Source organism: Sabethes cyaneus, chromosome 1 (assembly GCF_943734655.1).
Source record: "Sabethes cyaneus chromosome 1, idSabCyanKW18_F2, whole genome shotgun sequence".
Lineage (NCBI taxonomy): Eukaryota > Metazoa > Arthropoda > Insecta > Diptera > Culicidae > Sabethes > Sabethes cyaneus.
The window spans coordinates 146707334-146721659 of record NC_071353.1 but is presented as its reverse complement, the minus strand read 5'-3'; the positions used below and the strand labels follow the sequence as shown (position 1 = coordinate 146721659).

At 43.2% G+C, this 14326-nt stretch overlaps 1 protein-coding gene across 1 annotated transcript; it reads left to right on the top strand.

Moving 5' to 3' along the window:
* The first annotated feature begins 3081 nt into the window (after positions 1–3081).
* LOC128746389 (zinc finger protein 271-like) lies at positions 3082–12502 on the top strand. The gene is made up of 7 exons (XM_053843441.1): positions 3082–3193; positions 3363–3389; positions 3472–3593; positions 4926–4984; positions 8413–9023; positions 11475–12139; positions 12233–12502. Exons 1-7 carry the CDS (start codon positions 3082–3084, stop codon positions 12500–12502), a joined length of 1866 nt encoding a protein of 621 aa, XP_053699416.1.
* Positions 12503–14326: the final 1824 nt, after the last annotated feature.

Below are 14326 nucleotides of genomic sequence, written 5' to 3'. Positions count from 1 at the left end.
ATTCCGCACGAGCAGCAGTTACTTTATCAGCAAGAATATGTGAAAACTGGTTTTGTTTTGAGGTGTTAAATAGTATGTTACATGTTCCGTCAAAATTCATTGACGTTTCAATTGTTTCAACTTTATGTGTTTTTCTACTTTTAAAATTTGCAGCCTTCTGTGGTACTCAACCCCAGTTTTTAAATTTTAAACTTATCAGATTTGCAGCATAAAACTGCTTCACCTATTCTATAATGCTGCGCAGGGGAAGTAATGGCTTATTTTTAAAAACATGCTTTCCGAAGAAGCGGCATTCGAGAAATTGGTTTTTATAAACTGTATTTTGGGAATCTAGTACCTACATTCGGAAAAGTATTTTTCAGAAAAACTTCATTCGGGGAAAATATTTCCCCGTATGTCGTATAATCTTACATATATTTCTACTTTGAAGATACCGGGAAAAAAATTTTGGGTAAGACCAGACATACACTTGACAACAGGCTTGCAATGCAATGTAACATAAATTTTACTCGTGGAAATCAGGTTTTCGGGGAAATGATACCTTCGGGAAAATGTTTTTCGGGGAATTGGTACATTCGGGGAAATATTTTTCGGGTAATTAGTACATTCGGGGAAATATCTTTCGGGAAATTAGTACATTCGGGGAAATATATTTCGGGGAATTATTACATTCGGGGAAATATATTTCGGGAAAAGAGTTTTCGGGGAATTGATACATTCGGGGAAATATCTTTCGGGGAGACGGGTTTCGGGGAAATGGTTTTCGGGGAATTGTTATACAATCCCTGAATCAGTTATTGGTCCATATTATTGCTGTTATCATGTTGTTCCAGATTCTTTTCTTGTTCAGGTCGTGTTAGTATGCCGACATTTACTCGGTCTTCCAGCGAAAACAAACTGAAATAGAAATTTTGTATATAAATTAAGATTCGTAAATCGAATCTTCAAACGTCTTGCTACTATTTTGAACGTTCTATCAAATTGATTCAAAAATACTTTTGGTAGGCTTCACCACATTTGGCATCCCTATAGTGTGCATCTTTCATTTGTGTAAAGATACATACCAGCCCTGGGACCTGGCTGCAGTTAAGCAATCCTCAAGGTTATGCCATGCCCAGGGAGTACAATGATTATGTTGTATTAAAAAATAAAATTGTTCATGTACCATTTCCATAAAATTCCTCTACATTCTTTACCATAGAATTTCAGGCTATCGAGACAAAATGAATACACCCCTGTGAAAGATATCACTCATCTTCTTAATCTGGGGGGCTCTGTAGCCGCAAGGTTACCGAGTCTGCTTTGACAAGCGAATGGTCATGGGTTCGAATCTTAGTAGAATCAAGCCATTCGATGTCAAAGTGACTTTAGCATGGGTTTATTCTCAGGCCCCTCATCGCCCTTCCTTCATGCTGAGTTCTATATTATCCCGATATGGCCTATTGACAGTGCAAAAATGAGACCCTTGTAGTAAAAATGCACTGGTTTGCTACGCCAGGGATGACTATAATTGGGGACTGTGCGCTGTCATGTGGAACGAGGTGGATAAAGTAGAGTAAAGCATTGAAAGAAGGGTACCCAATTACACACAAGCACGCATAAAAAAAGAAATTCAATAAGCATATCGCTCACTCAATAGCGACTATAGCTAAAATAAATGCAGTGCGGGTTATACAACAAACACCCGGGCGATATCACAATAGATCTAACTTACTGGTCGCAGTGATGAGTCCATACAGGAAAAAAAAATCTTCTTAATCTCACCAACACCGATACTGGAAACGACTCGACCATGTTTTTCGACGCAGAATCAACCAACAATTCCTTCAATTCGCTATAATATTTTTACGTTTATCTATCGCTTAACATGTCAAGAGCATACACTAATCTTAGAACCGGACATCTTAATGTCAGAGGACTTGAAAGACATATTGACGGTATCAAGCTGCAATTGAATAAATCGCAATACCATCTCTTCGCTGTAACCGAACCAAAAATGAAAGTACCTTCTCCTGCCGGGCCGATCCGTGTTCCAGCATACAACTTTATTAAGCACTCCTTACCAAGCGGTAGAGGGCGCGGCTCGAAAACATGTGGTGGAGTACGAATTTATGTGCAAAAGGGACTCAAAGCGGTCCCGGTACTGAAGTCAACGTTTGATCCAGTCATGCCCATTGCGACCAGATTCGAATATTTAGTGATTCAAGTTAAGATAAATGATCTTAACATTGGTGTTGCAATTAATTTTATTATAATCCGTCCTGCTCCAATAATAGTTTCGCACAGTCTTATGAAAGGTTGCTAACCCATATCCAAGATTTTGGCTTTGACAGATTGTTTCTGGTGGGAGATTACAACATAAATGTCGCCGCCACGCTACCATCGTTTAATTTAACTGCCCTCGCTCATATTCACAGTACGTTCAACCTTACAGTACTCCCCACTCCTCCAACAAGAATAGCAGAAAGGAGTGTCTCGTCTATTGACCTTCTAGTAACAGATAGTCCACAAAAAACATTCTAACATCTAAGACGGCTGTTAATAGTGTCTCGGATCATAATACAGTCTTCCTCATTACGGACGTACGTGTTCAGACCCAGGCACCACAACGTATCACAGTTAGAAATTTCGAAAGAATCGACCAGCTCAGACTGCAAGCTGACTATCAAGCACTGAATCTAGACTATCTTCGCGCTCCTGGAAACAGCGATTGTAAAGCTCAGAGACTTACGACTGAGCTGCAAGATCTTATGAGAAGGCATGCTCCTGAAAAGGTGATAACAGTGCGCGATAAACGTACTCCTTGGATCACTGCTGAGATTGAACAGGCAATCGCATTGAGGAACCTTGCACACAAGCTCTACCAGCGCAATCCTTACAGAAGCAGAGAGGATAATAATCGGCTAGACTATCGACGCAAGAGGGATAGAGCAGCTTCGCTTATTTTTGCTGCGAAAAAACAATACGCAGAAAGAAACTTCGCTCACGATTTGCCAGCAAAAGTGTTATGGAATAATCTACGTCGTGAAGGTATCCACAATAACGCAAAGAAAAACGTGGCAAGTGAACAAATTGACCTCAATGAACTTAACCAGTTTTTCGCAGAAGGACATCAGAGATTACAGCACTCCCCAACTGTCAGCCAGCATACAACCCCAGCTCATAGCACTGGTGGTGTCCATGGCTTTGAAAGGTTCGAATTCCGCCATACTTCAGTCAATGAAGTTTCTACAAAAGTATGGGAAATCCAATCAAATGCCATCGGCTCGGATGGCATCCCGATTAAGATCATAAAAATGCTTTGCCCGTTCGTCCTTCCTGCTTTGGCACATTTGTATAATGCCATCATTGACGCTAAGGAGTTTCCAAACATATGGAAAAAAGCTATCGTTACACCCATCTCCAAAGTTTCGAACCCCGTAGCGCTTAAGGATTTCAGGCCAATCAGTGTCCTTCCGGCTATCTCTAAAGTGCTAGAAAAAATTTTGCTGGTTCAAACGACTGAGTATCTCGAAGCAACCAATCCCTCGCTTCTCGCTGAAAACCAATCTGGCTACAGCAAAGGTTATAGTACAACAACTGCCTTAGCCAAGGTTAGTCATGATATATATAACAACCTAGATAATGGGCATTGTACGGTGATGGTGCTAGTAGACTTTTCTCTCGCTTTTAATTGTGTTAACCACATGGTCTTGAGTAATAGACTATCCAGTGATTTCCGTTTCTCAGATGGAGCACGGAATCTCATCGCATCGTTCCTCTCTAATCGCAAGCAAATGGTCCGAGTAAACAATTCTACATCAGGTGAAAGGGCAACAGTAGACGGTACGCCCCAAGGCTCATGTCTCAGTGCTTTACTGTTTGCCATGTACATTAACAGCCTCCCAAGCGAGCTACTATGTCAGTACCAACTGTATGCAGACGATCTACAACTATATATCTCTGGGCCAATCGCGGAAGTAGACAGACTCATTGCGATTGTTAACCGTGATCTAGCTGCAATCGAGCGCTGGGCGGCTCATAATTATTTATTTCCCAACCCGAAGAAAACAAAAGCCATCACATTCTGCAAAGAAGGTAAAATAGTGCCACGATCGCCTATTATGTTTTGTGGAGAGGCAATTCCATTATCCGAAAAAGTGACTAACCTTGGGTTCAGGTATCAGGTATCAGCATCTTTGGCTCGAGCAGCACGTTCCTCACAATCATGTGGAAGATTTGTGCCTTGCCCATCTTGCCCGTGTCATCATTTACCTGATGAGGACGGGAAGGAAAACAGGAGGAATAGGAAGGGGTGGATGAGGAATTTGGACAAACACAAACATATATATACCGAGAGATTTTTGTACCCCCGAGGGGATACTGCAATCCTTGGTAGTTAACTTATCAAAAGTACACCCCTTGGGGGGTATCTATCTATACCTATAAAGAAGGATTTCTGTCTGTCTGTCTGTCTGTCCTGTGTTCCTTATAGAATCAAAAACTACTGAACCAATCGGCGTGAAAATTTGCATGTAGAGGTTTTTGGGGCCAGGAAAGGTTTTAGTGATGGTTAGAGACCCCTCCCCCCCACTAAGAGGGGGGGCTCCCATACAAATGAAACACAAATTTCTGCATAACTCGAGAACTAATCAAGCAAATAGAACCAAATTTGGCATGTGGGTGTTTTCGGTGACAAGAATTTATTCTAGGGTAATTTGAAACCCCTCCCCTCTTTATAAGGGGAATTATAACTCCTCTCCCCTTTAAGAGGGGGGGTTTCCATACAAATTTATTTATTTATTTATTTACTAGTCTTCGATGGTATCGCACAGACAGTTCCTAATTCTAATACATACTTATTCTAAATTTAAAAGTCATTCTACTAATATTAAAATCATAAGAGTCAGACACTACATTGAATTCACGACAACATACGTCAATAGGATTGTTCTGGCCAAATAGAGTGCGATGCATTGGAAGCCGAAAAAAGTCCGATCGACGGGTAAGCCTGGGTGGTACGTTGATTTGAAGCCGCTCCAGCAGCTCCGGGCAGTCAATAATGTTTCCAAGAAGATCAAAGACAAATAAACGTTGCAGCAACCTTCTCCTATTCGCCAGCGTGGGTAGCCGTATAAGAGCGCATCGATGTTCATACGGAGGCAATCGAATAGAATCATCCCAGGGTAGCGTTCGCAAGGCGTACCGAATGAAGAGTCGCTGGATTCGTTCAATCCGGTTGATCTGGACAGCATGGTAAGGTGCACATACTATCGCTCCGTACTCCAAAATACTACGTACTATCGCGCAGTAGAGTGACTTCAGACAGTAGACATCATCGAACTGCTGCGTATTTCTTTTGATGAAGCCTAGTAACGCATATGCTTTGGCAGTTGTAATTGCAACGTGCTGAGCGAAACATAGTTTGCTATCAAGGAGAATTCCTAAGTCTGTTACAGAATCAACCCGGCTGATGCTGACTGTTTGCATTCTATAATCAAACAAAGTAGTCTGTCTGTTCCTGCAGAATGAGATCACATTGCATTTCTGTATATTAACTTCCATGCCATTCAATGTACACCAATTCAACAGCGAATCAATATCGGATTGTACAGCGCAGCAATCAACTGACGATGCTACTACCCGGTAAAATTTTAGGTCGTCAGCGAACATCAACTTTGGAGATTTTATAGTGGAGCACAGATCATTCACAAAAAGATTGAACAGCAGTGGGCCAAGGTGGCTTCCTTGGGGCAAACCTGATTTAATCTCAAAATGGAGGGAGCTAGTTCCATTAACTCGCACAAAGGCATCGCGGTCGGTAAGATACGACAGTATCCACCGTGTCAGCCACTCAGGAAATCCCAACCTTACCAGCTTCGTTACCATCAAAGAATGCGGCACCCTATCGAACGCTTTAGCAAGATCCACATAGACGGCGTCGATCTGCTGACGCTTCTCAAGTGCATTCGTCAGCGTAGAAACATATGACATCAAGTTAGTAATCGTTGAGCGCTTTTTCACAAACCCATGCTGATATTCCGAGATCGTATGATGAACCTTTGGGTAAAGCGAATCGTGGATAAGGCTTTCGAAAACCTTCGGCAAGCAGCTTAGAATCGAAATACCACGATAGTTCTTGACGTCATGTGTACTCCCTGCTTTATGGACCGGTGTAATAGCGGCAGTCTTCCAAACACTCGGGAAAATTCCTTCCGACATTGATAAATTAAAAATAATCGTTGCCGGAATAGCGAGTGTCGCAGCACAGTTTTTGAAGAGAAGCGGTGGCAGTCTGTCCGGCCCAGCGCCTTTCGATACATCAATTGATTGCAACTTGAACATCACATCACTCCGAGAAAAGTTGAACAACGGCATATTTAAATTGTACAACGGTAAACTACTCAGATACGCTTCAGACGAAGGTGGTCGGTTATTACTTTGCACACTTCGAAAGAAGGATGAGAATAGGTTTGCTGACTCCAGTGGTGACTCCGCCGAGCTATCGTTGTAGTGCACACGTTGAGGAATTCCACCTTGCTGCTTCCGATTCTTTACATACGTCCAGAACGATGCGGGGTCATGCTTGATGTTGTCTTCCATGCGACGAATGTAACAGCTAAAACAATGCGCATGCAAAGAGTTATATTCGCATACAAATTTCCTCATAACTCGAGAACTAATCAAGCAAATGGAACCAAATTTGGCATGTGTGTGTTTTTGAAGACAAAACTTTTTTCTATGATGAATTGGGACCCCTCCCCACTTTAGGAGGGGGGGTCCTATACAAACGAAATACAAATTTCCTCATAACTCGAGAACTAATCCAGCAAATGGAACCAAATTTGGCGTGTAGGTGTTTTTGGAGGCAAGAATTTTTTCTGTGATGAATTAGGACCTCTTCCCACATTAGGAGGGGGGGCTCCAATACAAATGAAATACAAATTTCCCCATAACTCGAGAACTAATCAAGCAAATAGAACCAAATTCGGCATGTGGAGGTTTTTGGAGGCAAAAATATTTTCTACGGTGAATTAGGATCCTTCCACACTTCAAGAGGGGGGGCTTCTACGCAAATGAAATACAAATTTCCTCTTAATTCGAGAACTAATCAAGCAAATGGAACCATATTTGGCATGTGGGTGTTTTTGGAGGCAACCATTTTTCCCATGATGAATTAGGACTTCTTACCTTTTTAGGAGGGGGGGGGGCTCCCATTCAAACGAAATACAAATTTGCTCATAACTTTAGAACTAATCAAGCAAATGGAACCAAATTTGGCATGTGAGAGTTTTAGATGGCAGAATTTTTTTTCTGTGGTGTATTACGACCCCTTTTCCTTTTAAGAGGGTGGGCTCCCATACAAATGAAATACAAATTTCCTTATAATTTGAGTACTAATCAAGCAAATGGAACCAAATTTGGCATGTGGGAGATTTTGGAGTCTTGAATTTATTTTACGATAGTTAGAGACCTCTCACCCCTGTGGTAGGGGGATATGAACTCTCACACAAATAAAACAGAAATTTTTGCGAAACTCAAAAACTAATCGAACTCGAGAAATTCGAGACTCTTCCATAAAACATTAGTCAATACAAGACCACAAAAACTATCTATAGTAACACTAGATCATTCAGGACGAGACGGTCGCGAGTGTTGCCGGTGACCCGCCGTCGGAAGCGCCGCCCACTGGGGGGCTTGCAAAACTCGAGATTGTGACAAAGATTATCCGAGATTCATAATTTATGTACAACACAGGTTAATTTGTGGCAATACGAAGTTTGTCGGGTCAGCTAGTCGCTCATAAAAGTGCTATTTTAGCTTAAATCGTTTCGGTCTCTTCGGCTCCGTATTGCTTGGAAGATAACGAAAAAGTGCGCCGAAGATCGAAATGATTTAATGCAAAATAGCACTTTATGAGCGATATCGCACTTTGGATGGTACAATTTTACTTGCAATTGACAATAAGCGGCTGTAGTAGAATATTATATAAGCTAGAAAACCCAAATTTTGGTCGCGGAAGCAGAAGGGTTTAAATTGGTGGAATGCCCATCTAAAGGACGAAAGTTGACAATGGACACTACGAGTCAGAAATTTGAGAATTAGAGATTAACAAACGGACCTTTTGAGGTCCACCATATAAATTAGCTGAAGAGTTGAAATTATGAATTTCTCACATGTAAGAACACAATTCTTTAATGCGCAACTTGTACATCTATATATGAAATTCATACAAAAATCACCGGCTTTAGTATTGAGAGACGAATTGCGCTGCATTCGTAGTCCTACTTCAAGCCTGCGCCCGTGCCACTAGGCATGGACCCTTGTACTTTTTACCCCTTAAAATAGCTCTACTAGTAGCTCTATAGTTTCACTTAAAAGAGGACGTATTTATCCCGCACCAATCTATCAATCGCTTCTCTTCTGTTGCAGCAACTCACACACTTTGGAAGCGGATTCTCCTACTGGCAGTGGCAGTCAACGGAAACACATTTGCGACATCTGCGGTGCATCATTTAAGTTAGGTTCTGGCTTAAGCCGTCACAACAAGGTCCACAGAACCGTTGTATCAAATCCTTACGAATGTGACTTATGCAGTAAATCTTTCTCGACAGTTCAAACACTGAAGATTCACCACATTTTAAAACATACAACGGAAAAGAATTTCAAATGCGACATATGCGGTAAAGAGTACCACTTAAGCGCACATTTGAAGCAGCACCTGAAGAATCACAACCCGGATCAGACGTTTGAATGCGATATCTGCGGCGCTTCATACAAAACAGCTACTGGTTTAAGGCTTCACAAGAGAATGCACGCATTGGTTGAGCCAAAACCTTACGAATGCGACCAGTGTGGTACTCGGTTTGTTTGTAAGAGTGGTGTCAATAGACATAAGAAGATGAAACATTCACAATTCAAGAAACCTGTTGACCTGCTGTTCAAATGTGACTTATGCAGTAAAGCTTACGCGTCAAATCGTACACTGCAGAATCACCGCATCACGCATACGACGGAAAAGAATTTCAAATGCAACATTTGCGGTAAAGAGTTCCATATAATACGCCATTTGAAGAGGCACTGGGTATTGTATCACTCGGAGCAATTTAAATGCGCTATCTGCGACAATGTATACAAGAACAAAAACTATCTTGCGAGGCATATGAAAATTCACACCTCGACTTTCGAGTGTGACATATGTGGTGAAATTTGTAGTTCACCTAACATATTACAGCGGCATAAAATTGTAACACACACGTCGGGAAAAAAATTCGCGTGTAACACTTGCGGTAAAAGTTATCATATGAAAGCGCGTTTAGCGGAGCACCTGAAGCAGCGCGACCTGCACCGGTGTACGGTTTGTGAAAAAGATTTCCCAACGCGATGTCAGTACACGCAGCATATGCGCATTCACCGCAAAAAATGCGGGACACTGATTATCGACGGGGAGCATACTCTATATGGTTGCGACATATGCGGCGCAACATTTAAATCACGTGGTGGTATGTACGCTCACAGAAAAGTGCACACATTCTGCTGAGCTTAAACCTTACAAATGTGACCAGTGTAGTGTTCGATACACTAGACAGTGCGCTCTCTATGCTCACAAAAAGAAACGCTGTCCGGCAGGTTCCAATTCTAGAATGCAAAAGAAAAGCTTAGTTGGGAACGAATCCGACCAGCCGGCGCTGGAAAGTGAGATATCCAATAGAACTTTCACGTCCAACCAAACGCTGTAGGTTAAACATATAGGTACGACGGGAAGCGAATTCAAGTGCGATATCTAAAATTGCACAACGCGGAGCGTTCGTAATAAATTGCGGATAGGGATTTCTATCCCGCGGTCCAAACTCAGTGATCAAATGCCCACTCAGAGCGTTCGGAGCGTTGCGAGATGTATCGTTCAGCGTACCAATCGCGATTTGGCTGAACACATGTGACCTGTGCCGTTCGCATTTCGCTATAAAATTTAGTCTTAGTTTGCACACGAAGAAGCAGGACTTGAAGGAAAGCAAACGATGTTAGATAGAATGTAAGTTGAGTTATTTTATGTACTTTTTAAGTAAACGAATAGTGAAATGCGACAGATGCAACGAACAAACGACCAAAGTAACCCATGAAAAGCATACGTTTTTTTAGTGCCAGCAGATTCACATTAATTGTGTACATTAATTTTACCGTAAACATTACTATGTTTATGTTTGCTGATTCATTAATATTACTTATTTATTTATTTATTTTAACTTTAAGTGATCACCTCTCTTTGGAAGCCAATATTTGGGAAAAGCCAAGTTAAGTTGACACCATTGCTATGCATAAAAACCCATATTTTTACCACTCTGGAAAATTACCTTAATAATAATCAGATAATACATTTAGTAAATACAGTACAATTATAGAATTACACTATCATACTTAATCTAATATATCACAGTTGTAAAATCTATCTTTAATCAACAGTTGAAAGTGTGAAGTCGAATAGCTTACTTGCTTACTTACTTAAATGGTTTGCCGTCCTAGGACAAAGCCTATTGAACAATAAGGTTTCTCCAGTCAACTCGGTTGTGGGCTACCGCTCTGCAATTCCTCGGACACCGAATACTCCTAGGCCTAGCCAGATCGCGCTCCACCTGAGCTAACCATCTTGCTCGCTGTTATGTTATAGAACACTTGAGGCGGTGGAAGTTCAGTACACCAGACTGAAACGCGAAGCAGAGAAGATTGGATTGAAGATAAATACGTCTAAAACGAAGTATATGCTGGCGGGCGGGACCGAGCGTGACAGGGCTCACTTGGGCAGTACCGTGATAATCGACGGGGATGAGTTCGAGGTAGTCGACTAGTTCGTATACCTTGGCTCACTGGCAACAGAGGACAACAATACCAGTCGTGAGATTAAAAGACGTATTATCAGCGGAAGTCGGGCCTACTACGGAGTCCACAAACACTTGCGGTCGAACAATTTGAGCCCCCGTACAAAGTGCACACTGTACAAAACGCTAATTAGACCGGTTGTCCTCTACGGGCACGAAACGTGGACATTGCTAGAAGAGGACCTACGAGCACTCGGAGTTTTCGAACGGCGGGTACTAAGAACCATCTTTGGCGGAGTGCAAGAGAACGGTGTATGGAGGCGAAGAATGAACCACGAGCTCGCGCGTCACTACGGCGAACCAAGTATTCAGAAGTGGTTAAAGCTGGACGGATACGTTGGGCAGGACATGTTGCTAGAATGCCGGACAACTAACTCCTGCAAAAATGGTTTTCGAATCAAATCCGGTAGGAACAAGACGAAGAGGGGCACAGCGAGCGAGGTGGCAAGACCAGGTGGAGCGAGATCTAGCGAGCACTAGGTGCCCGCGGAACTGGAGATCAGTTGCCGTGGACCGAAATAGATGGAGAAATTATACTGCGCAGGCCTTGTCATAAGACGTTAGGCCAATTAAGTAAGTAAGTAAGTAAACTCATTGAACAATTCCTGCATGGGCTCGAAGCAAGAGACGTATGCGACGAAATCATCGCAAAAAGCCCGGATACTTTCAACGCTGCGTACACCATCGCACACTCCTTGGAAGCGACCCGGAACACGACCCGAGATATCAATACTGGCACACCGCCGCCAGCGTACCCCAAAGCTACCAACAAACTTGGCTACGAGAAGCCAAGAACAAGGAAGTCGCCTCAATCTCGTCAACGATTGCCACTCTTTCAACAACGAACGCAAGTTAACCCGTACATTGCTGGTGAATCACGTCCCTGCAACGGCTGTGGCGGACAGCATCTGATAAATCAATGTCGGTTCCACAACGTCTGGTGTAACGCCTGCGGCAAGAAAGGTCACATAGCCAAAGTCTGCCGATCCGAGAAATCTCAGAATTCTTCTACTGATCTGGTGGAGTCCCAAGAAACGCCGACTTCCGAAACCGACTTCGTGCAGTCCCTCCATCAGGTGCTCAACGTCTCATCCACCGGAAAGAAACCCATCGATGTTGAAATCGATGGCCGCCGCCTGCAAATGGAGCTGGACACCGGAGCGCCGTGTGGAATAATAGGAGCCAACGAATCGGCAATTCTCCAGTTACACTGGACATCGCATACAGTGCCTTGGTCGTCTCCCTGTGCAAGTATCCATCGGATGTACATCGCGCAGATTAAACTTGTACGACGTGGCCGAAAAATCCGATTCTCTCTTCGGGCGCGAATGGATTGTTCAGATTCACACAGATCAATTTGAACAGAATGTTCTCTGTAGATCAGTCCGTCAACTCACTCACGAGCACCGAACTTACTCCGGATCAAGCAGCTCACTTGTCGCAGCTTTTGGACAACTTCGACAACTATCTTCAGCGACATTCCTGGAAAGCTCGAAGGACCACCTGCGAAAGTGCACCTGAAACCAGGGACATCCCCAGTTTTCGCGAGGGCTAGAGACGTGCCTTTTGCGCTGCGTGATCGGTATGCAGCCGAGATAGATAAGAAGTTAGCCTCCGGATTCTACGAGAAAGTGGACTACTCCGAGTGAGCATCGCCAACCCACATCGTCATGAAAAAGAACGGAAGTATTCGAATCACCGGTAGCTTTAAACCGACCGTCAACCCAACGGACGCCTACACTCATCTTTCAGTCGACGATGAGTTCCGTCATGTGCTCACTCTCAACACTTCAACGTACGGGCTCATTCGTCCCTCAAGGCTGCGCATGGAATCCATTCTTCAAGGACAGGATCACGTTGTCAGCTTCTACAACGACGTCATCGTATTCGCTAAGAACTTCGACGAGCTCCCGCTAGCTCTTACCGCAACGATGGACAGGATGAAACAAAATGGTCTACGACTCAACCGTACGAAATGCATCTTCGCCACGTCATCGCTCGAATGCCTAGGTCATCGGATCGACCGCCACGGCTTGCACAAATCGGATAAGCACGTTGAAGCTATACGTGACGCACCACGTTCGACCACCCCGGAGGAATTACAGCTATTCCTAGGTAAGGCAACCTACTATAGTGCGTTCATTCCCAATCTTTCTTCAAGGGCTAGAAGTTTACGCGACAGGTTGCTAGCCGATCCATTCGAATGGACACCCGAAGCAGACAGGGCCTATCAAGACTTAAAACAGGTTTTGGTCTCACCCCAAGTGTTAATGCAATACGACCCAGTCAAAATATGCCGACTACTGCTCCAGAATCCCAAGCCAAACGATACAATCCGATGTCAATCGCTTGTCTCTCCACGAGGAAAGAAATAACGAAGATGAGTTTGAACAGTTTTCCTTACAGCAGATTCAGCAACTGCCAGTGCGAGCGGAACACATTGCACGTGAGTCACGAAAGGACACGAACTTTGGAAGGATCATTCAAGAACTGGAATTGGGACGAAATATAACACAGCTGGGTTACAAGGCACCGGAAGCAAGATACACCCTAGTTGCTGTCTACTCTTTGAGCACCGTGTTGTCATACCTTCCTTCGGCAAACGATCTTGAACGACCTTCACGTGGGACACATTGGAATCGTCAAAATGAAGGGATTGGCACGTTCATTCGTATACTGGCCGGGGATAGACGCCGACGTCGAAAACACGACAAGATCCTGTACGGAATGTGCACAACATGCATCAGCACCACCGAAATTCAACACTCGTCGTCGTCGTCGACGCAGTGGGTCGAATTGAAAATCACCAACTCAATTACAACTGCTGCCACGATTAATCTTCTCGATGGATTATTTGCCGCCTACGGAGCACCTATTATAACAGTTGTATCGGACAACGGTTCTCAATTTACTGCCGAGGAATTCAAATCGTTTCTCCAGCGTAGCGGAGTGAAGTACCACAAGTGTTCGGACGTTTCCGGAACTAAATTTTTTGAGCAGTTCGAATTTTTTATCGTACAGCTAAAAACTGTAATTGTTTATTTAGTTATATTTAAATTTTCGATAGGGATTATCAAATTAAGTGTACTCACATGAGTAGTTCACGTTTTACTCAATCCGAAACCTTTTTGTCCCTTTCAACCTCCTGTATCTGCCTAGCGAACCGTAGAAACTGCTTTTCATACTCATTTACAAGTTACAAATTAGTTTTAGTAAATTTACCTGTTTTAATCACAAGTTTCACTATAAACAAAACTTCAATAAAGAGATAAATTGTTCCTGCGCTAGCACTTAGTTTTATTTATGCTTCGTTTTTCTCCTTCCGTTTTACTTCCGTCGATGATAATTTGTCACGATGACAGGTCGTAACGATGACAGTTTACGCTCACCGTTGAGGAGCGTTTCTCACCTCAGGTAGGGTTACCAGTGGTGCCGCAACAGCCCCGCCCCGTGATTCTGGTGTTGGTCCACTA

Bases quoted from the DNA above. Each gene is read 5' to 3' on its own strand.
- LOC128746389 (XM_053843441.1), top strand. From the start codon at position 3,082: ATGAACTTAACCAGTTTTTCGCAGAAGGACATCAGAGATTACAGCACT. The intron at 3,194-3,362 runs GTTCGAATTCCG...GACGCTAAGGAG, and splicing joins GGTGTCCATGGCTTTGAAAG to TTTCCAAACATATGGAAAAA. The intron at 12,140-12,232 runs GTACGACGTGGC...TGTTCTCTGTAG, and splicing joins ACATCGCGCAGATTAAACTT to ATCAGTCCGTCAACTCACTC.